The sequence below is a fragment of the Neophocaena asiaeorientalis genome, unplaced genomic scaffold, assembly GCF_003031525.2.
Source record: "Neophocaena asiaeorientalis asiaeorientalis breed wild unplaced genomic scaffold, Neophocaena_asiaeorientalis_V1.1 scaffold62, whole genome shotgun sequence".
In the NCBI taxonomy this organism is placed as follows: Eukaryota; Metazoa; Chordata; class Mammalia; order Artiodactyla; family Phocoenidae; genus Neophocaena; species Neophocaena asiaeorientalis.
Window position 1 is genome coordinate 3,134,317 of NW_020175191.1, and position 24,308 is coordinate 3,158,624.

Consider the following 24,308-nt stretch of genomic DNA (forward strand, 5'->3'; position numbering starts at 1 on the left):
TATCTAGTTCCTGCTAACCTATGCCTGCTCATTTCACCTTACTGTCACTACTATATCCTATACTCCAGATATACTGAAATTGTTTAACTTCCTTACCTTTTATGTTCTTCCTATCTCACCATCATGCTTTTGGCTACTTACTCTGTCCAAAATGAACCTCCTACCTCCTCTCCAAATCTACTGGCTAAATTCTAGTGAACTCCTTATTGTTAAGAGTGGCTTAAGCATTACTTGTGTGTCTCCTGTGACCATGAGTGTCTTGAGGGCAGGTACTGTGTCTCACTAAATATCTTTGTCACTCTAGTGCCCAGCATATTGCTATGTATATATAATAGGAGTTTAATACGTGTTAGGATGAATGAATGTTTAATCTTATATAAACTGGAAACAACTTACTGGTAATAAATAACTAATACAATGTGATTCTGCAGACTCATAACCACTGAAATATATTCATTTAAGTTACTTTTCATTGTTTCCCATATGTATGTATCTTCCATTTGTTTTTCTCTTTGTTTCAACTTAGAGATCTTCTATTGACCTGTTACCTAACCCTGCCTTTTGCGGTGTCTAATTTGGTTTTAAACTCATTTACTGAATTCTTAACTTTAATCATATTTTTTCCTTCTAAATTTCCATTCAATTATTTTTCTTAAGATTCCAATTCTCTGGTTAATTCTCCTCTTTTAAAAATGACATTTCATCCTTTTTGAATATATTAATCATTGATATTTTATAGCTATTTTCTTTTTATTTCAATATCTGGCTTACCTGTTGGTCTGTTTCTTTTTAAAAAATGTGATAAAATACATATAACATAAAACTTACCATCTTAATCATTTTTAAGTGTACAGCTCAGTGGTGTAGATACATTCACATTGTTATGTAGTCATCACTAGTATTTATCTCCAGAACTCTTGCAACTCTTTTCATGTTGCAAAACTGAAACTCTGTACCCATTAACCAGTAACTCCCCTTCCTTCCTCCCCTCAGCCCATTCTACTTTCTATTCCTTTACAGTCTTACTTTTTAGTGATTTGTCCTTATCTTTTGGTGTGCCCAGTAATTTTTTGATTGAATTCCATACATTGTTATAAGAAAAGTTAGAGGCTCTGGAGATATTGTCTTCTGTTTGCTAGGGAGAAATTGGGAGTGTGGTGGGCTAATTACTATAATGCAATTAGAGGCTGAGCTGAATGAAGGGAAATAGTCAAGTTTATGAGGTTTTTTGAGTCTTCAGTTTTGTTTCTTCAGCTCTTTGAGACCCAATAAAACTATGCTCTTTTTTTTATCCCCTGGCAGTGGCCCTCTGCTGGGACCAAGGCAGCATTTAGACCTCTTGCTCATACCCAGAATCAGCAGATGTCAGCTGCACTTTGTCAGTTCAGTTATCAGGAGTTCTTTCTTAGGAATCTTAGCCTCTTTTGTCCTTTCTGTTTTGGTTTGTTTCGTGTTTTCTAGTTATTTTCAGCGTGAGAGTTGTTCTGTTACAGACTACTTCATTCTGCCTGGAACTATCCATTTAAATGAATTATGATCAGCTAATTTTTATTTTTAATATTTTCTAGCTATTACCTAATTTTTGTCTCTTGCCAATACTTGTTGCCTGCTAAAGAGTATCAGTGATCAGAGATTTAAGAAATAAATTTAAGGGGAGAAAATTTTGATTATTTTCTTTCTGTGTGTTAAGAGTACTATACTTTGAAATAGGATGCTGTTTGGAGAGGGTTTGGGTTTTTTCATGAGGCCACATATCAGTCATCCTTGGTTAAAACCCATTACCTTTTTTCATTCTCTTATCAACGTTGGCTTTTCTCCCTGTCTTAACCTCCTATTGTTCCTCTACTTTCCAAACTTTGTCTTTGAAACCCTTGCTCTTCTTATGTAGCATATAAAATTTTTTTTTCCCTCAAAACCTATTAATGAAGGTTTTCTTTACCTTCTGGCTTTAACAAATTTGAGGTCTCTATTTCCTCTGCTATCCTTTTGAATGGAAGCTGCACATTGTCCTACATTCCATGTATAATGCAGTTGGAAGGCAGTTGGAAACTTTCTTTTGGATGTATATTACCACTTTCAAACAATTACTCATTCTTTCATCTGTTCAACTTTTATTAACCTCCTTTCTATTCTGTGTCAGGCACAAAGCTAATTATGGGGAATGCAATTATTTATTATTGCATCCCTGCTTTCTGGAAGAGAATTACTGTCAAAGAGTTTTATAATGGATATTGACTTATCAAATGTGCTTTTTTTTGGCATATATTGAGATTGTCATATGTTTTTTTTTTTTTAAACATCTTTATTGGGGTATAATTGCTTTACAATGGTGTGTTAGTTTCTGCTTTATAACAAAGTGAATCAGCTATACATATACATATGATCCCATATGTCTTCCCTCTTGCGTCTCCCTCCCTCCCACTCTCCCCATCCCACCCTTCCAGGCTGTCACAATGCACCGAGCTAATATCCCTGTGCCTTGCGGCTGCTTCCCCCCAGCTATCTACCTTACTACGTTTTTTAGTGTGTATATGTCCATGACTCTCTCTCGCCCTGTCAAAACTCACCCTTCCCCCTCCCCATATCCTCAAGTCCGTTCTCCAGTAGGTCTGCGTCTTTATTCCTATCTAATCCGCCCCGGTGGGTGAGCAGCAAGCCTCTCGGGTTGGTGAGTGCTGGTCGGCACCGATCGTCTGTGCAGGAATCTCCCCGCTTTGCCCTCCGCACCCGTCGCTGTGCACTACTCCGCGGTCCCGAAACTCCCCCCTCTGCCTCCCGCAGTCTCCACCCGCGGAGGGGCTTCCTAGTGTGTGGAAACTTTTCCTCCTTCACAGCTCCCTCCCACTGGTGCAGGTGCCGTCCTTATTCTTTTGTCTCTGTTTTTTCTTTTGCCCTACCCAGTTACGGGGGGAATTTCTTGCCTTTTGGGAGGTCTGAGGTCTTCTGCCAGCCTTCAGTAGGAGTTCTGTAGGAGTTGTTCCACGTGTGGATGTATTTCTGGTGTATCCGTGGGGAGGAAGGCGATCTCCGCGTCTTACTCTTCCGCCATCTTCAAGGTCCCCCTCCTGTGATAGTGCAATCCAGATGCGACTCTCTCAAATATACCAGTACGTGGCCCACTTTTCCATCGAAGAGCCTCAGAGAATAGAATGAGGACGAACCAGGTCCATTTGTCCAACAGGCGAGCCGAACGCTGAGACGCCAACGAGGTTTGCGGGAGAGAACGAGCTTATTCTCAAGGTAGCCGAGCCAGGAGATCAGAAAACAAGCCTCAAACCCACCTCCTCAAGGCGAGGGGACTTGGGTATTTATGGGATACTCAGGGTGGTCTTAGGTGTGGGGTAAGTTTTGGAAGTAGGGAAAAAGTTACGGTAATCAGTGTTTTACGCAGGCGCAAAATCTGTCATATGTTTTTTTCCCTTTAATTTATTAGTGATTATTTTCTAATGTTAAACCTAATTTTCTAATATTAACTTTTTATCCCTGGTTATGAATCTACTTTTATTATTATTTTTATGTTATTTTATTCAATTTTACATATTGTTTGATTAATGTTATTTTTAGGACTTTTTTGGCATTTTTGCTGGAAAATATTTTTGCTGATTGGGCGATTTACATTTTTCTATCTTTCAGATCATTTATGCATTCTTCTATATCACTTAGTCACTTGTTAATTCCCTGTAGTGTGTTTTTCATTTAATTATTGTATTATTCAGTTCTTACTGTTTCTTTTTTATATTTTCTTGTTTCTTGTTAAAATTCTCACTGTGTTCATCTGTTCTTTTCTCTAATTCAGGTAGCATTCTTATTACTAATGGTTTAAACTCTTTATTTGGTAAATTATTTATTAGTTTCATCAGTTGTTTTTAGGGTTTTTCTCTTGTTCTGTTGATTGAAAGAAATTCATCTGTCTTCTCATTTTGCTTAACTTTCTCTGTTTTGATGAAATTAGGTGAAAAAGTTACCCATTGAGGTCCTGAAGGGGTATTCTTGTATGGGAGAGTCTGAGTGTGCCCATTGGCTGTGGTGGGAGAGTGGGATCTGATGTGAGTCGTGTTTTTTCCCAGCATGTGCTGGCAGCTATCACCTTGGTAAGAGGTTGAGCTGGAGATGGAGGGACTAGAGCCAGAGCCAGTTGTGAGCTGGTGTTTCTTTTCTAAGTGGCCAACACCACCCTATTGGGGGCAGGGTCAGGTCTCACGTTGCTCAAGGAGGAAACCTAAGGGTTTGGTCTGATCTGTCTTTGTTCCTTCTAAGTGTGTGCTCTTCCCTCCCAGCACTGGCACCCTTACCCCATGCAGAGCAGTGCTGGAGCAAGAGGGGCCAGTGCAAGTGCTCGGCGTGGGTCTGGGTATGGTCTGTGGCATCCCTGGTCACAGTCAGAGTCTGGACTGCTTAAGTGCTGCATCTGTAAGCACCATTAATAGCTGTCCCTGCCCCATTCAGATGGGACTAAAATGCCTTTGCAACCCTCACCCTAGTTTGGAGTTGGACTGCAGAGTAGGCAGGGCTGGTGTGGGTGCTCTGTGTGGGTCTGGGTGCGGGCTGTGGTGGTGTCAGCTGTAGTCAGAGCCTGGGACCACTTCTGATGTACTGTTGCTTTAAGTGCTGATAATGGATGCCCCTCCCTATTCAGATGCTGTTTTGTGTTTGGGCTGGCATGGTCCCTCACAATTGAGCACTCGGGTCAGCCACAGCAGCCCTTTACGTAGTGTGGAGTTGTGGGCAAAGCAAGCAAAGCCTGAGCAGGCACTTGGCTCAGGCTGGGTAGCACACTGTGGAAGTTGTGGGAAATGGGACAGAGTACAGTGCAGTTTCAGTTTGCTTTCTCTGCCTTGTTTCAGGAGTAAGCAAGTGTTGCAGTTCTTCACAAGTTGAGTTCAGGTTTCTTACAGCCCCCTTGTTAGTCTCACTGGTTTTCTAACCAGCTTAGGGGACTTGTCTTCCCACTTTTGGACCTGAGAGCTGAGGTGCCCAATACGTGGTTTGAACTGCTCTCTCCCCAAGGAGGATTCCCCTCCTCTTCCGTGTCTCTTCACAGGGGCACAGGTCCCGATCTGATTGCTTCTCTTTCCTTTCTACTGGATTCCATGTGGATCTTTCTTACAGCCTTGGATGTACAAGAGTTTTTCTGACATTCTTCAGTTAGTTTTCAGTGAGAATTGTTCCACGTATAAATGTATTTTTGATGTGTTCCTCGTGGGGAGGTGAGTTTTGTGTCCTCCTACTCTGCCATCTTGATTTTGATCCCTCCTCTTAATTCTCAGATCTTTTGTTTGGATCATATTCTTTCTACCTTGAAGAGTAATACTTAGAATATGCTTTAGTGAGCATATTCTTGTGATGATTTTGTCTGAACATTTGTTTATCCATTCTCATCTGGAAAGGATTTTTTTGTTTGATATGTATTTCTAGTTGGCACACTATATGTTAAAACTATATGTTTGAGAACACTGAAGGTAGCATCTTGCTTTCTTTTGGCTTCCTTTGTGTCATTTTTCAACCTAACTGTTGAACCTTTGAATATAAGTTATCTTCTCCCTCTATTGTGGCTTTTTAGATTTTCTTTGCCTTTGATATTTTAGCATTTTCAGTATGATATGTTAAGATATATGCTTAATCTTATTTTACAGCTTCTTGAGTCTGTAAATTAATGTCCTTTATTATTGCTTTCCTTCAAACATTATATTTGCTCTATTCTCTGTTTCCTCTCATTCTGGAACTTTGAATAAAAATCATGTTAATTTTCTCTATCTTCTGTGACTCTTAATTTCTTTTCCATCTTTTCACAGTTTTGCTTTTCTGTGCCTTATTCTTGACGATTTCTTTTCACCTATCTTGTCATTCACTAATTCTCTCTTCATTTGTTTCTCACCCACTATGAACTCTTCCAATTTTATTTTCAGTTATTAAGATGTTTAAGATGTTATTCTTACTTATTTTTCAAATCTGCTATTCTACTTTATGTAATTTTCTGTTTCTTATTATTTTCAAGGTTTTTATTCTTTAAATATACTAAGAATAGCTATTTTATAGTTTCTTTCTGATAATTCTTTATCTTAAATGTTTGTGGGCCTCATACTGTCTTTTGTTTCTGATATATTTTAGTCCAGATTTTGTTTTATTTATTTAGCCTTGTTTTATTGGGTGCCTTGTTGTCTTTGACTACATGTTTATTATTTTTCTTGAAAAAATTTGTAAGTATTGTAAGCCTTGCCTAGTATGTAAGTAATTTAACTTCCTCTTTGGAAGATTCCTATTTACTTTTACCATGTGCATGGTGGCTCTACCCACCTTAAGTCCGTTTCATGGCTTGGGATTAACTGGACCACTCAGGTGATGTGAACCTGTGCTGTAGATTTGCTTGAGGGTTTGTTTACTTTTGCTCCCTCCACATATAATGATTGTTCTAGCTTATTGTACAAAGGTTTAATTCTTGGGCTTCTTACCTTATATAGTCTTTGGATTTTCATATTTCTTTTTCTCATTTCATCATAATTTCAAATCAAAAGTCCAGCTTTGCCAGGACCTGCAAATTCCCCTGAGGCAAAAGCAGGTTTTGTACTTATCTTACTTCTCTAAGTTTCTATTTTCCCTTCACTTTGTGCCTGGTAATTTCTTATTATTTCGTTGGGAGTTTAGTGATTTTAATGTTCTTAATATTTGATCCTGAATTTTTATTCCTTTTTAGAGGAATGTTTGTTTGAATGACATACCTCACTATTACCCCAGTGAAATTGTCAGTTTCAATTTTATATGTCATTTCTAGATAGTTTTAGGACATCTTCCTTATTTCTTTTATTTTTTATTTTATTTATTTATTTATTTATTATTTATTTATTTATTTTTGCGGTTCGCGGGCCTCTCACTGTTGTGGCCTCTCCCGTTGTGGAGCACAGGCTCCAGACGTGCAGGCTCAGTGGTCATGGCTCACAGGCCCAGCCGCTCCATGCATGTGGGATCTTCCCGGACTGGGGCACAAACCCGTGTCCCCTGCATCGGCAGGCGAACTCTCAACCACTGCACCACCAGGGAAGTCCCCTTATTTGTTTTAGTATTTTTGTGTTTTTAAAATTTTTGTCTGCACCGCACGGCATGTGGGATCTTAGTTCCCCGACCAGGGATCAAACCTGTGCCCCCTGCATTGGAAGCATGGAGTCTTAACCACTGGACTGACAGGGAAGTTCCTTCTTTTAGTTTTTAAAAATGATATAATACTTATTTTTTAAATTCTACAGCCAGTAATTCTAACATCTAAAATCTTACAGTCAGGTCAAAGTCTGTCTTTTGTTCATTCTACTGACTTTGCTCGTAGTGCTTTGTTTACTCTTGTGATTTTTGATTGTGAGGTCATGTAATTTCAGCTGTGGAAATTCTTTAAGACCTGAACTGGAAGTATATTTTTACAGAGGAAATTTACATTTGCAGCTTCTGGAATCCTGGGGGAACTTAGGGGAACTTCAAACTAAGTTTTGGTTTGGAGCTTTTTAGGATATTCAAGCAGCATATATTCTGTTCCCACACATGCCTAAGTACTAGTTCGTGATTATGGTTTCTCAGAGGAGACACTTATTGACAGACCATTATAAATAGTATGATAATAGACAATCTTTAGTTATCATTGCCCCCTCTCCAGATCTACTTTTCCTATTTCTTTCTGAGAGTTGGAGCACTAGCCCCTTCATTTCTACACAGATTTTGAGATTGGAATTAAAAAAAAATATAAACCTGGAACATTATTCTGTTGTTTAACATCCTTCATTGTTTTTCATGACTTAGGAAGCGTACACCTCTGAGCAAGTTATATGAATCCTGTTATGATTTTGTCATTATTTTTCCAATCATATCTGCTGTGATTTCTCCCTCGTACTTTAAGTTTCATGCTATTGAAATATATTTCCTTTAGATTTCAGAATGTGTCATCCTGTCTCTTCCATTTTTGCCTTTGTATATGCTCTTTCACATCTCTTGTGATTTTCTCCCAACTCCCATTACTCTTGTTAATTGTTACTGGCTTTCAAATGTTTCAACCCAGCTGTCATTTTCTGGAACTTTCCCTCTCTATGTCTGTCTCCCCTTACCTCTAACCGTTACTGGTCCTATTAAGCTTTGGTGTCCTCTCTATGTATTGATATATTCCCAGAATTTCTAGTGACTACCCATCAGCACTTATCTTTGATTATTTGTCTGCCTGCCCAGTTGTACTGTAAATACCTTGAATTTTAAGGTCCAGTTTCGGTATACACTATACCATCATTACCATCATCATAATAGTATTTAACATTTGTTGACTATATGCTAGAAAACACTGTGGTTAAATGTTTTAAGTTGCATTATCGTGTGTAATCCTAACAGGAACTCTTCAAGATATGAATAACTATCATTTTACGTGTGGGAAAAGTAGAGAGAGATTGGTTAAGTATCATGCCCAAGTGTAGGTAGCTAGTAAAAGGAAATAGAATAATTTGAACCCAGAGAAGGGTATGAACAGTTTTCCCTTAGTGTTTTTTATGAGGTTGAAAAGTGACTGCATATGTGTAAAGCATATAAACTAGCACCTGGCACTTAGGATTTAGTAAATATTTAGCTATCAAGTGGAGTCAGTAGCTTTTTTTCATAATATTTAAATAAGTAAATGCAATTATTTAGAAAAATATAAAAATCAAGATAGGGAATAATGAATATCATGAATAATTTCACCATTAGGAGACAAATTACTTTTGAGATTTTTATGTGTATTCTTTCCTTTCATATGTACTATTTATATAAATACTGTTTTTAAGTTGCCCTTTTTATTCTATGATTTTTATGAATATTAAAATTAGTAATAAATAAATAAACATCTATATCATCATTTACAGTGGCTGGCTACATGATATACCATTGTATCACCATAATTTAATGTCTCCTTTTGGATATTTAGGTTGTTTCTAATGCTTAGCTAGTATTAAAAAATGTAGCACAAAATGTCCCTATATATTCACCTTTGAGTCCTTGGGCAATAACAATCTTGAAAGGTCAGTAAAAGGTGATGATATCAGTGCATCTGTATATGCATAATTCTCTCTCATTTTGGAGTATGTAATAGAGGAAAAAGTAATTGTTACAAATAACTTGTTTTCTTGATATGTATTTTTTATTAAGTATTACCTATCTGCAACTTTCTTTTTTAGAATTACAGAATGAAAGCTTAAAAGAATCAAATGAGAAGAAGGATCATTTGACATCAGAACTAGAAGATATTAAAATGTCTTTGCAAATAAGTGTGGTATGATTTAAAAACTGATTAGTGTGTGATAATTCTCACACCATCAGTCAACAAATATTTACTGAATGCTAATACTATGTACAAGGACCTGAAGCTTCAAACAGAGAAGATACAATCTCTGTCTACAAATGCTTATAGTTTAGAGACATTTGATAAAAACACATCAAAAGTATAACAAATACAAGACTATGCTAGGTACCAACATGATTCAGGCAAAAATTCTACAATATTTCTAAGAATTGAAAGAACATTATGGGCTGGATTGGTTAGGAAGACTCCATGGAGGGATTGGGAGTATAGGTGGGCTTTGGAGGAATGGTGAATTGAAATAAGAGTAGTGGGTGTGGCACTCCAGATTGGCCAGGGTGGAGTAGAGGAGGGGTGAAAGAAAAGGAGAGAGGGAGGGAGAGGCAGTGAATTACAGAAAGCAGATGAATTCAGCCTTTTTTCTTAAGGCCCTTGGTTCATAGGGGTTTTTTTTGTACTTTATTTCATTTAGAGTACTCAAAAGGCTTTAGAGGAAGATTTACAAATAGCAACAAAAAAAATATATCAGCTCACTGGAGAAAAAGAAGCGCAAATGGAAGAACTTAATGAAGCTAAAGCTGCCCATTCATTTGTGGTTACTGAACTTAAAACTACTGCCTGCAACTTGAAAGAATTATTGACAACAGAACAGCAAAGGTAAAAATACTTCTTATTTAGCTGAATAAAAGCAATTTACTTCTAATATTCAGTGCCATTTTCTATTCATTGACAACTGACTTGTAATTCCTATAACAACTATAACCAAGTCTCTTTTTTATATATAAAGTGGGAACACATTTTAAGAGTTTGTATTGGGTAGGCAGGTATCCCAGAAAAAGATAGCAGGTATTCTCTAGGATAGTTCCCATGCATGCTTTTCATAGAGTTAAGCAATATAGACAAGCTCATAAGGGCTGATGCAGTGATATCACATATTTAATTAACTGTGGGTTATTAAATAGAAATAACTTCCTAGGTTGTTGGTTTGTTTTTACTGGGGTCTGTAACCTTCTTTGTGATTTATAAATTTAACAACTAGCCTGGTACAGAGTAGGTACTCAAACATTTTTAATAAATCAATGGATTAATGAATATGGTTAGATATATATAAAATATTCATGTGCATTTCATCTAAATAGTTTTTCTAAAACTTGAGTTAAAAACTTCATCTGTTTTCCACTACTTTGTATTAAGGAAATGTTTATATGAAGTTGTGTTATGAGGCCTAGGTAATTATTTTTGTCCTGTTAGTATAAGGGTTAATTAAGTCTGGAAGATGAAAGAGAGGAATAAGCTTCTCTCTGAAGTCATGACCTGGGCCTAGTAGAGTTTCTTCTCTACTGCTTGTGTATAGTGAAGGAAGGAAAACTAGATATTCTAGCTCAGCTAATCTTGTATATTCTTGATTGACCTATCCAGGTGATTTTCAAATTTTAAGTGACTTTGGATGTCATCTGTTCCAATTACCTCAGTTTTATAGATGAGGAAATGGAAAGCCAGTGGAGTTAAGTGAATTGGGTAATTCTCATATATTGTTCCTAAGGCAGAATTCAGTATAATAGTAGTTATGTACTCAATCTCTTTCAAAGTTCTAGGATGCGTTAATTTGATTATCATCAATAGCTAAGAGATAAATCATGACAATAAGTTTGAGGTTTTATGTAGATGTAATTAATATACAACTATGTATGTATAATAGTAATATCTTGTTTTGAAATGTTACACTATCTGACACAAAGTAGGTTGTCAAGAAATGTGTAATAATTGAATGAGTGAATCTATGATAAGATATACTGTTGCTAAATTGCACCAGTTTTAGTTACTAGATGAATTCTGACTAAAAGAATATTTTACATTATGAACTAATATATTTTACAAGATTGGAAAGAAGTGAAGATCAATTGAAAGTACTTACCATCGAGCTTCAGAAGAAATCAAGTGATCTGGGTAAGTTTTAGAGGATAACATATGTACATGATAATATTAGCCAATTATAAAACCATCAACATTATTTCAGAATAAAATATAGTTTCTCCTCCATCATTTACCAATAATGATTATTTGATAACTATTAATTTGATTTTTCAAAGATAGAAAATTTAAATCTTAAGAAAGACTTTTCAGTTTCATTATGCAGTTCATACATACCTAGAATTGTAAGGAGCCTAACAGATGTTTTGTAGTCTTTTTTATTTTTCTTACTATATATAGCTTCCTGGTGGAGGGGACTAGTGCCTGTGTTCTGGTGGATGAGGCTGGATCTTGTCTTTCTGGTGTGGGCAGGTCCACTTCTGGTGGTGTATTTTGGGGTGTCTGTAGCCTTATTATGATTTTAGGCAGCCTCTCTGCTAATGGGTGGGGTTGTGTTCCTGTTTTGCTAGTTGTTTGGCATAGGGTGTCCAGCACTGTAGGTTGCTGGTCATTGAGTGAAGCTGGGTGTTGGTGTTGAGATGGAGGTCTCTGGGAGATTTTCTCCGTTTGATATTACATGGAGCTGGGAGGTCTCTTGTGGACCAGTGTCCTGAAGTTGCCTCTCCCACCTAAGAGGCATAGCAGTGACTCCTGGCTGCAGCGCCAATAGCCTTTTATCCACATGGCCATTCTATAGTGGCAGGCTGGGACTTTTGGAGCTGGGTGCTTCCGTAGTCTTGTTCTTTCAGTCCATTGCCTGTCCAAGGTTTTTCCTCCTACGCCATGTGAAATGTCACTGGGCCTTGCCTTACGGAATTTTCCAACTCCATCAGCAGCAGGAGTGCCACATCCCAGTGGTGATGTTGAGAAGAGCCATTCACTGGAGTGATGGGACCAAGACCCTGAGTAAGACTGACGAGCCACAGAGCCACGTGTGCTCCTGCGCCAAGCCCAAGGCTCTCCACTTGCACCTGCGCAGTCGCTGTTCCATTTGTTTATCTTTGTTTTTATTTCCATTACTCTAGGAGGTGGTTTTAAAAATATCTTGCTGTGATTTATGTCAAAGAGTGTTCTTCCTATGTTTTCCTCTAAGCATTTTATAGTGTCCGGTCTTACATTTAGCTCTCTAATCCATTTTGAGTTTATTTTTGTGTATGGTGTTAGGGAGTGTTCTAATTTCATTCTTTTACATGTAGCTGTCCAGTTTTACCAGCACCACTTACTGAAGAGACTGTCTTTTCTCCATTGTGTATCCTTGCCTCCTTTGTCATAGATTAGTTGACGATAGGTGCATGAGTTTATCTCTGGGCTTTCTATCTTGTTCCATTGATCTATATTTCTGTTTTTGTGCCAGTACCATATTGTCTTGATTACTGTAGCTTTGAAGTCAGGGAGTCTGATTCCTCCAGCTCTGTATTTCTCCCTCAAGACAGCTTTCGCTATTCAGAGTCTTTTGTGTCTCCATACAAATTTTAAGATTTTTTGTTCTAACTCTGTAAAAAATGCAATTGGTAATTTGATAGGGATTGCATTGAATCTGTAGATTGCTTTGGGTAGTATAGTCATTTTCACAATACTGATTCTTCCAATTCAAGAACATGGTATATCTCTCCATCTGTTGGTATCATCTGTAATTTCTTTCATCAGTGTCTTATAGTTTTCTGCATACAGGTCTCTTGTCTCCCTAGGTAGGTTTATTCCTAGGTATTTTCTTTTTGTTGCAAAGGTAAATGGCAGTGTTTCCTTAATTTCTGTTTCAGATTTTTCATCATTAGTATATAGGAATGCAAGAAGGTAACGTATTGTTTAGCCTCTATGCATTTGTGTTTTTTACGTTTTTTCCTTGTAATTCACTTCTAATCTCATAGCGTTGTGGGCAGAAAACATGCTTGATATGATTTCAATTTTCTTAAATTTACTGTGGCTTGATTTGTGACCCAAGATGTGATCTATCCTGGAGAATATTCCATTTGCGCTTAAGAAGAAGGTGTAATCTGCTGTTTTTGGATGGAATGTCCTATAAATATCAATTAAATCTATCTGGTCTATTATGTCATTTAAAGCTTGTGTTTCCTTATTAATATTCTGTTTGGATGATCTGTCCATTGGTGTAAGTGAGGTTTACAGCCCCCCACTATTATTGTGTTACTGTCGATTTCCTCCTTTATAGTTGGTAGCAGTTGCCTTATGTATTGAGGTGCTCCTATGTTGGGTGCATATATATTTATAATTGTTATATCTCCTTCTTGGATTCATCCCTTGATCATTATGTAGTGTCCTTCCTTGTCTCTTGTAACATTCTTTATTTTAAAGCCTATTTTATCTGGTATGAGTATTGCTACTCCAGCTTTCTTCTGATTTCCATTTGCATGGAATATCTTTTCCATCCACTCACTTTCAGTCTGTATGTGTCCCTAGGCCTAAAGTGCATCTCTTGTAGACAGCACATATATGGGTCTTGTTTTTGTGTCCATTCAGCAAGCCTGTGTCTTTTTTTTTTTTTTTAAGCCTGTGTCTTTTGTTTGGAGCATTTAATCCATTCATGTTTAAGGTAATTATCGATATGTATGTTCCTATGACCATTTTCTTAATTGTTTTGGGTTTGTTTTTGTCGGCCCTTTTCTTCTCTTGTGTTTCCCTCTTAGCGAAGTTCCTTTAGCATTTCTTGTACAGCTGATTTGGTGGTGCTGAATTCTCTTAGCTTTTGCTTGTCTGTAAAGCTTTTGATTTCTCCATCCAATCTGAATGAGATCCTTGCCAGGTAGAGTAATATTGGTTGTAGGTTCTTTCCTTTCATCTCTTTAAGTATGTCATGCCACTCCCTTCTGGTTTGTAGAGTTTTTGCTGAGAAATCAGCTGTTAATGTTATGGGAGTTCCCTTGTATATTATTTGTCATTTTTCCCTTGCTGCTTTCAATAATTTTTCTTTGTCTTTAATTTTTGCCAATTTGATTGCTATGTGTCCCAGCGTGTTTCTCCGTGGGTTTATCCTGTATGGGACTCTCTGCGCTTCCTGGCCTTGCGTGGCTATTTCCTTTCCCATGTTAGGGAATTTTTTGACTGTAATCTCTTCAAATATTTTCTTGGGTCCTTTCTCTCTCTCTTCTCTTTCTGGCACCCCTATAATGCGAATGTTGTTGCATTTAATATTGTCCCAGAGGTCTCTTAGGCTCTCTTCATTTCTTTTCATTCTTTTTTCTTTATTCTGTTCATCAGCAGTGAATTCCACCGTTCTGTCTTCCAGGTCACTTATCCGTTTTCTGCCTCAGTTATTCTTCTATTGATTCCTTCTAGTGTAGTTTTCATTTCAGTTATTGTACTGTTCATCTCTGTTTGTTCTTTAATTCTTTTAGGTCTTTGTTAAATATTTCTTGCATCTTCTCAGTCTTTGCCTCCATTCATTTTCTGAGGTCCTGGATCATCTTCACTATCATTATTCTGAATTCTTTTTCTGGAAGGTTGCCTATCTCCTCTTCATTTAGTTGTTTTTCTGGGGTTTTATCTTGTTTCTTCATCTGGTACATAGCCCTCTGCCTTTGTATTTTGTTTATCTTTCTGTGAATGTGGTTTTCATTCCACAGGGTGCAGGATTGTAGTTCTTCTTGCTTCTGCTCTCTGCCCACTGGTGGATGAGGATATCTAAGAGGCTTGTGCCTGAAACTGCCTTTTACCCCTTGTTCTCCTTCTAGACAGTTGCCGTGGCTTTTTAGGCTCTGCATATGGGAAGAGAAGATTCCTTCCATAGAGTGTTATAAACGTGCGCTTGATGCATTCTCAAGGTTTTAGTGGCTGGCTAGGCAAGTCTGAAATGTGTAGGGTAGGCTGGAACTCTGGAGCATGGCCTGAAGCTGCTGCCCACGGGTGGAATGTCTTCCTCCTGTAGTCTTTTTTTCTTAATTTAGGATTCAGAGGCTGTAATAATAATTCTTAGTGGGAAATGTCTTATATTTTGATTGAATTTTGAAATTTCATTTATTGGCCATGTTGGATTATGAACTATTTTCAGGAAAATGTGACCCTATTTTATCATGTGGTGTTGTTAATACTCAACTTTCATGGCTAAAAGAAAGAGAAGTTTGTAGTTATTTTGTGAATTTATGACCATTTAGTTAGCTAATTTTAATAAGTCTATGCTTCATATTTATAAAGCCTCATATTTATAATTGTGGAGAATTATAAATATATATAAACATTTTTTTCCAATTTTGGTGAAAAGAATTATTTTATAAATTAAGATAATTCATGGATTGGCAGGCATTTTTCTGGAAATCTCTATAACTTTCTATAATCTTTATTATTAACTTTGAATACTTATATAATTAAAATAATTGTAAGCAGTAGTGCCTGTTAGGATGTTTGGTTGAACTTTGAAACCCAATTTATGCTTTTCCTTTTGCAAAGCTTACTTTTCCATTACAGACTAGACTGTTTTGAACATCCAAAATTGTACTATCCAATGGTAAATAATATTTTTAGTATTATTTTACATTAGAATGATTGTGAATGCATATTTCACCCATTTTTTAAATCTTCCTTTAGACCATAACATACTGTCTTAAATCACTGCATATACCTATGTTCTTTAGAATTGGTCAATTGAATGTTGTAGACTATGGGATAATTAAATCTGATATTGAATATAAGTGGCTGTTATTGTCATATTGAAAGATCGAATGCATAATGTGATTTTTCTCTTAGTAGAGCAATATATTATGAGAAGTTTGGATAAGGAATTCCAGAACTGTGAAATAGTTCTATGTGTGTTTCTTAGCACTATCTTAGGTGGAAACATATACAAGAAGTGAAATACCATGTTCTTGAGAAATCTCTAATTATTGTAGGAGAAAGTTTGAATTCATAAAATCATTAGAACCATGTTTCAAAAATTAAAGGAGTGAGCGAGACTTCTGTTTAGGATTAGGGAAGGAAGTATTAGAACTTCTATTTCTATTTATTTTTAATGCTGTATATATGTTTTATAATGAATAATATATGTATTTTATATAAATTTATAAAATATAAATATGTATTTGTATTGTATAAATATTTATATATTTGGAGTGAGTGCTCACAGATTTCTTATTGATGGAAATATGTTAATGCTGTTAACAAGAGGAAGCCAAGGTATCAATGTGGACTGCAGAGTTGGAAAAGGCTTTATAGAATAGGTAGATTTAAAAAACAAAGTAGAGTTTAAGATACAGAGAGGATTTGGATAGTTGTAGAGAATGATGGAGTGTGCAAAGTATTATGTTTAGGAGAGTATCATTAACAATGATGTAAGTACTCAACATTAGTTTATTTCCTTCTTTGATTGATAGTATAGTTCTCAAAACCAAAAAATCTTCTTTCTCCCTTACCTTTCACTTCTAATTGGTTAGCTAATGCTGTTGTTTCTAACTCTTAATATCTAGCTCTTAAAATCTAACTAATTTAAGAGTTTTTAACTCTTAAATATCTTCTGAATCTTCCCCCTTTTCTTCATCTCCACATACCTAGAACAGTTCAAGTCCTCATTTCCTCTTTCCTGGTTTTCAGAGTTTCAAGCACATTCTCTTAGCCTAGGAGAGGGATGCATGTGAGTAACATAATGGAACACAAATTGTGTCTGGGACATTATCATAAACCATGCTTCATATTACCCTCATTTGTCCTCATCTTTGTTCATCTCTTTTTGTGTTTACTAGGCTTCTGTTTGCTTTGGCCTTTATTCATAACCTTCTTTCTTACTGCAGTAGCCCTCATTCTTACTGCATTGTTTCCTGGCTACACTTTGCATTCTTCCTTAATGATATTTTCGTAGGATTACATCTTGATTAGTGTATGCCTCCACTGTCCCCTCAGGAGTTACAATCATTGACCTATCCTAAGACCACTGTTATTCCGTGCACTCCTCAGATACAGCCTACTCTACCCCTTATATCTTGACATTAGCTTGGAACCAGACATCTCTGACCAGAACTAATTGCAGTATCTTTAGAATCAATCTTTTTGTTTCCAGTCTTGTCTACCTTTTGTTCATTCTCTGCATTTATGCTAGAGTGTTCCTTTAAAAATACAAATCTGACTATTCTGTGTTGCAGATTTAAGAGCCATCTAATTGCCTAAGTTCAAACTCTTTGTCTCTTCATTGTTCATTTAAAGAATGAGGTAGTGCATAACAAGTAAGTTAAAGACAACTGTAAATTCAGAATCTTTGTCAAATAATTTTTGTGTGTTTCTTTACTTGGTACAGTTTTCTTTGCTTCTTCATGTGTCTCCCATCTTCAGTTCAGTCTAATATAGCTCTAAACAGGTTTTACTCCTGTGGTCAGTTTTCTATCTCTGTGCCCACATTTATTTTCACTCTGGTTGTATAATAGATTCTCCCTCTAGTTTTTTCTATTGCTTCTTCTTTGGTTATTAGATACACAATAACTATAGAACTTAGACTTAGATGTTTCTCATTTAGCTTTGGATATTCATTAGGAACATAACAGACATGGTCTTTGTTCTCATGAGATTTTGCACTCGGAGACACATAAAATGAATAATTACAAATAAATATTTAATTACAAATTGGGATAAGTGCTATGAAGGAATGAAATGAATGAAAATGACAAAATATAAGAAAATAATAAGGCCTAATCTAGATTTGGTGATCAAGGATGGCCTTAAACTGAGACCTAAATAAGTGAGATTTAGTTAAGGGAAAGCATGTGAGTTGGAGAGAGCTTTTCATTCAGGAGGAAAAGCATGTAGAAATGCCCTGAGGTGTGAAGGAGCTTGGTTAATACATGTGAGTGAATGAAAACCTTTGTGACTAAGTGTAAGAAGAAATATGGAAAGGGGAATGAAGTGAGTATGGGGTAATAAGGACCAAATCAGGTAGGGCCAAGGAAAGGAATTTTGATTTTATTCTGCTGGCAAAGGAACACCACTGAAAGATTTTAATTAGAGGAATGACATGATCTTGTTTACATTTTTAAAAGATCATTGTCACTTCTGTATGGAAGGTAAATTTGATGTTGGATGGGGGAGTGTTGGTAGTGAGGAATAGAAGTGGAGAAATCAGGTTGGAGGCTATTTGAATGGTACAGCTATGAAAGAATGTCTTTTAAAAATGGAATCTTTTTTTTGTTTTCTTGTCTCTCCTTTCCCATTTTTTTAAATCCAGCTTTTAACGCATTTATATTCTTTTGATTTTTTAGAAGAGATGACTAAGCTTAAAAATAACAAAGAAGTAGAACTTGAAGAATTGAACAAAATCTTGGTAAGTGTATGGTTTCTCTTATTAATATGTAGCAATTATTTTTCAAAATAGTATTAAATCCAGTGACTTAGACTCTCATCCTATAGATGTCTTATGGTAGTTTTTCAACTAAAATATAAAAAAAACTACATTTGGTTTTAGTGAAGCCACATTTCTTATCTCTATCAATTTTTATGGTATATTTTGATAACTGTCGGTATAGGTGTTTATATTACTTAAGCATGTGTTGACAGTACATTTAAGTGAGATCAAATATGCCTATTCTGTAGCTGATTGTAAATTTGGTGTGCGTTTGATAACTTTGAGCCACAAAGCTGCAATTTTGAGAAAGATATGTATGATATCTATTCAGTACCTACGTTTAGTATTCAAATAGAATCATATTTAATGAATTTGTTAGGATAGGCTTCATTATCTTTTACTTGATTATAGTGTGTAGAGCATGGGTTGGTAAACTTTTTTTGTAAAGGACTAGATAGTAAATATTTTAGGCTTTGTGGCTATATACAGAATGTTAATTTTCTCCTCCCCTTCCATTTTTTTTCTTTTATTTTTAACAATCTTATAAAAATGTAAGAACCATTCTTAGTTCAAGGGCCTACAAAAGAAGGTTGTGGGCTGATTTTGTCTCAGAGGCTGTAGTTTGCCAACCTTTGCTTATAAAAGACAATATTGTTTATCATTACAGGTCTTTGATTTTGGGTTTAACCAATCACATCTCTACCTGATTTTGCAACTCCTAATTCTTCCATCTCTTGGGAAGCACTATTTTCAAATGCTTATCCTTTCTTCAGTGAATTGCTTTTGCACAAATTCTTGCAAATAATAATATTTACATTTCTTTCAAATTTGATAATGTAAACTTATACTTCAGGTCTCAGCTTAAATATCAATTCTTTAGAAATCTCTCTTGACATTCCTAGCTAGTTTAGGTCTCTGTATAGCTTGTTCCTCTAGCACCCTGAATTTTTCCTTTATAGCACTTATCACAAATGAAATTTAATTTATTTTTGGTATAATTATTTAAAGCTTTATTCACCCTTTAGAGTCTCCTTTACTTAGCACAGTAGTTGGCACATAGTAGGTGGTCAATAAATAAATAGTGGAATGCTCCAATAAGGGCTAAGAACCTTTGTCCTGTTTGCCCTGTAACCTCAGTACTTAGCACAGTAACTGACACTTTGTAAGCACTTTGTAAATATTTGTTGAATGAATTAATACTAAAGTATTATTCTTACATTCCTACATGGACAAGGATTGGTTTAGGTTTTGTTTTATTTGAATAGCCGTTAGAGCATAATTAATATCTTGGTCCTTAGAATCATAATGCTTTGATGGTATCCAGCTTTTTACTTCTTAGCTGTATGACCTAGAGCAATTTACCTAAATTCTTGATGCCTTGGTTTTTCCATTTTATGAAATGGGGGAAATAATTGTACATATCTCATAGGGTGGTTGTGAAGGGTGAATAAGATACATTTATTCATTTAACAAACATTTGTTGAGTTCCTTTTATGGTATACTCTGGGGATGCACTGGGGAGCAAATGGATGCATATCCTGTTTTCATGGAGCTAGTCATGAAATAATCATACTTAAATACAAGCAGCCATTCAAAGGGAATAATACAATGGTGTCAAGGGCAATAAAGGATTAGTTTACAGTGTAATAAAGGGATTTGAACTATGCAGAGAGTTTAGGAGACGTTTTTTGAAAAAGTAAAGATTGAACTGAAATCCAGAGAAGGAAGGGAAGTGCTTATCAGGTAGAGAAAATATGTGCAAAGGTCATTTGATAGGAAGGAGAATGGTGAATACAACATGGAGTGAAAGAAAGAGTGTGGTGCAAAATGAGGCTAGAGAGGTAGTAGGAGCCTGTAAATTCATGGCCCTTTAAAATCATATCAACAGAATTTTATGTTTATCCTAAGAGGAATGAGAAGCTGTAAAGAATTTCAGCAGGGAGTGACTTGGTCAGATTTGCAGAGCTCATTTGGTTTGCAGTACGGAGAACACAATATATTAAGAGAACAGTTCAGAATAGACAATCACAGGAGCCAGAGAAGAGAACTTAGGCTGGGAGATGATGGTAGTAATGAGATACTACTTTGAGAGATATTTAAGATTTAAATACTTTGGATTGATGTAGGGTACTGATAATACCATTTGTTGAAAAGACTCTCTTTTTCTTTATATATGTATGTGTGTATGTATGTATTTATTTTTTTGGCTGCACCAAGCGGCTTACGGGATCTAAGTTCCTCGACCAGGGATTGAACCTGAGCTCTCGGCAGTGAAAGTGCGGAGTCCTAAGCACTGGACCACCAGGGAATTCCCAAGACTCTCCGTTTTCTATTGAGTTACTCTTGCACATTTATAAAAAAAATCAATTGACCATATTTGTGTGGGTCTACTTCTGGGCTATTTCTGTTTCATTGATTTTTGTGGTCTATCCATTCACCAGTGTTTTGCTTACTGTAGCTTTATAGTGAGTCTTAGATTTGGGTAGTGTGATTCCTCCAGCTTTATTATTCTTTTGTGTATAATTTTTTTAATGTATTTATTTTTTGAATCTAATTGTATTTTATTTTTTCTTCCAGTTTTCTTGAGATATAATTGTCATACAGCACTGTATAAGTTTAAGGTCTACAGCATAATGATTTGACTTACATACATTACAATAAGTCTACATCCATCATCTCATATAGATACAAAATTAAAGAAATAGAAAAAAAATTTTCCTTGTGATGAGAACTCTTAAGATTTACTGTCTTAACAACTTTCATAAATAACATACAGCAGTGTGAATTATATCACATTGTACGTTACATCCCTAGTACTGTTTATCTTACAACTGGAAGTTTGTGCCTTTTGGCAGCCTTCATCCAACTCCTCGTCCTCCCTTATTTTGCCCACCCCCATAACCATAAATCTCATCTCTGTTTTATGACTTTGTTTGTTTGTTTTGAAGTATAATTGACCTAAAACAGTATGTTAGTTCCTGTTGCACACCAGTGATTTGATATTTCTGTACATTTTGAAATGTTCACTGTGATAAGTCTAGTTACAGTATGTCACCATACGAATATATTACACAGGTATTGACTATATTCCCCACACTGTACATTTCATACCTGTGACTCATTTATTTTGCAACTGGAAGTTTGTACCTCTTAGTCTCCTTTGCCTATTTCTTTCCTACCCTCACCTCTCTCCCCTCTGGCAACCACCTGTTTTTTCACTGTATCTATAACTCTGTTTCTGTTTTGTTGTGTCTGTTCATTTGTTTTGTTTTTTAGATTTCACATAAGTGAAATCATACAGTATTTGCTTTTCTCTGTACAACTTATTTCAACATAATACCCTCTGGGTCCACCTATGTTGTTGCAGATGAAAAGATTTCATTTTTTTTATGGCTGTTATCTATCTATCTATCTTTCTCACATATTCTTTATCTGTTCATCAATTGATGGGCATTTATGTTGCTTCCATATCTTAGCTATTGTAAATAATGCTAATCCCACCAACAATGCATGAGGGTTCCCTTTGTTCCACATCCTCACCAACACTTGTTATCTCTTATCTTTTGATAACAGCCATTCTGACAGATGGGAGGTGGTATCTCATTGTGGTTTTGATTTGCCTTTCCCTGAGTAGTGGTGATGAGCATCTTTTCATGTGCCGGTTGGACATCTTTATGTCTTTGGAAAAATCTCTCTTCAGATCCTTTTCCCTGCCCTGTTTTATAATGAGCTTGTTTGTTTTTTTTTTGATGTTGAGTTGTATGAGTTCTTTGTTTCTTTGTATATGAACCCCTTTTGAATGTATCATTTGCAAATATTTTCTCCCATTCAGTAGGTGGCCTTTTCATTTTTTTGATAGTTTCCTTTTCTATGAAAAAGTTTTTTAGTTTGATATAGTCCAATTTGTTTATTTTGCTTTTTTTCCCTTGCCTGAGGAAACATATCCAAAAAAGATATTGCTAACACTGATGTCAAATAGTGTATTGCCTATGTTTTCTCCTAGGAATTTTATGGTTTCAGGTCTTGCATTTAAGTCTTCAATCCATTTTGAATTTATTTTTATGCATGGTGTGAGAGAGTAGTCCAGTTTGATTCTTTTGAATGTAGCTCTCCAGTGTTCCCAATACCATTTATTAAAGAGGCTGTCTTTTCCCCATTGTATTTCTTGCTCTTTTGTTGTAGGTTAATTGATTATATAAGCATGGGCTTAGTTCTGCGCTCTCTGTTCTGTTCCATTGATCTATGTGTCTGTTTTGGTGCCAGTACCATACTGTTTTGATGACTGTAGCTTTGTGGTAGAGTTTGAAATCAGGTAGCATGATACCTCCTGCTTTGTTCTTTCTCAAGATCATTTTGGCAATCTGAGGTCTTTTGTGTTTCCATACAAATTTTAGAATTATTATAGTATGGTGAAAAATGCCATTGTTATTTTGATAGGGAATGCATTGAATTTGTAGATTGCCTTGGGTATTGTGGTTGTTTTAATGACATTAATTCTTTGAGTCCATGAATATGGTATACCTTTTCATCTTTTTTTTGTTTGTTTTCAATTTCTTTCATCAGTGTCTTATAGTTTTCCAGGTAGAGATTTTTACTTCCTTACTTAGAGTTATTCATAGGTATTTTATTCTCCTTGATGTGATTGTAAATGGGATTGCTTTCTTAATTTCTCTTTCTGTTAGTTTGTTGTTAGTATATAGAACTGCAGCAGATTTCTGTGTATTAATTTTGTGTCCTGTAACTTTACCGAATTAATGGATGAGTTCTAGTAGTTTTTTGGTGGCGTCTTTAGGATTTTCTGTTTATAGTATCATGTCATATGCAAACAGTGACAATTTTACTTCTTCCTTTCTGATTTGGATTCCTTTTATTTCTTTTTCTTGTATGATAGATGTGGCTAGGATTTCCAATTCTTTGTTAGGTAGAAGTGGCAAGTGTGGGCATCCTTGTCTTGTTCCTGATTTTAAAGGAAGTACTTTTGACTGTTGAGTATGATGTTAGCTGTGGGCTTGTCATATATGACCTTTATTATGTTGAGATATATTCCCTCTATACTCACTTTCTGGAGAGATTTTAGCATAAATGGATATTGAATTTTGTCAAAAACTTTTTCCACATCTATTGAGATGATCATATAATTTTTATTCTTCATCTGGTTAATGTGGTGTATCACATTAATTTGCAGATATTGAGCCATCCTTGCATCCCTGGGATAAACCCCACTTGATCATGGTGTATGATCCTTTTAATGTATTGTTGAATTTGGTTTCCTAATATTTTGTTGAGGATTTTTGTATCTATGTTCATCAATGATATTGTCCTGTAATCTTTTGTTTTTGTGATATCTTTGACTGGTTTTGCTAATAGGATAATACTGGCCTGGCAGGATTAGTTTGGAAGAGTTCCTGCCTCTGCAGTTTTTTGGAATAGTTTGAGAAGGATAGGTGTTAATTCCCCTTTAAATGTTTGGTAGAATTCACCTATGAAGCCATCTGGTCCTGGACTTTCGTTTGTTGGAAATTTTTTAAATTACTGATTCAATTTCATTACTGGTAATTGGTCTGTTTATTCTTTCTATGTCTTCCTGGTTCAGTCTTGGAAAATTGTACAATTCTAGGAATTTGTCCTTTTCTTCTAGGCTGTCCATTTTATTAGTGTAAAATTGTTCATAGTAATCTCTCATGATCCTTTGTATTTCTGTGGTGTTGGTTCTATTTATCCTTTTTTATTTCTGATTTTATTGCTTTGGGCCCTGTTTTTCTCTTGATGAGTCTCTTATTAAGGTTTATCAATTTTGTCTATTTTTTCCAATAACCAGCTGTTAGTTTT

General features: G+C 35.7%; 1 protein-coding gene across 2 annotated transcripts in view; it reads left to right on the top strand.

Annotated features, from left to right (window-relative positions):
* SYCP1 (synaptonemal complex protein 1) overlaps positions 1-24,308 on the top strand; it is a 134,526-nt gene that overhangs the window by 25,246 nt on the left and 84,972 nt on the right. For both annotated transcript variants that reach the window (XM_024764897.1, XM_024764898.1), the window contains exons 12-15: positions 9,174-9,268; positions 9,768-9,952; positions 11,175-11,242; positions 18,397-18,458. In XM_024764897.1, coding sequence (XP_024620665.1) covers positions 9,174-9,268; positions 9,768-9,952; positions 11,175-11,242; positions 18,397-18,458 — 410 coding nt within the window. The remainder of the gene's footprint in view (positions 1-9,173; positions 9,269-9,767; positions 9,953-11,174; positions 11,243-18,396; positions 18,459-24,308) is intronic.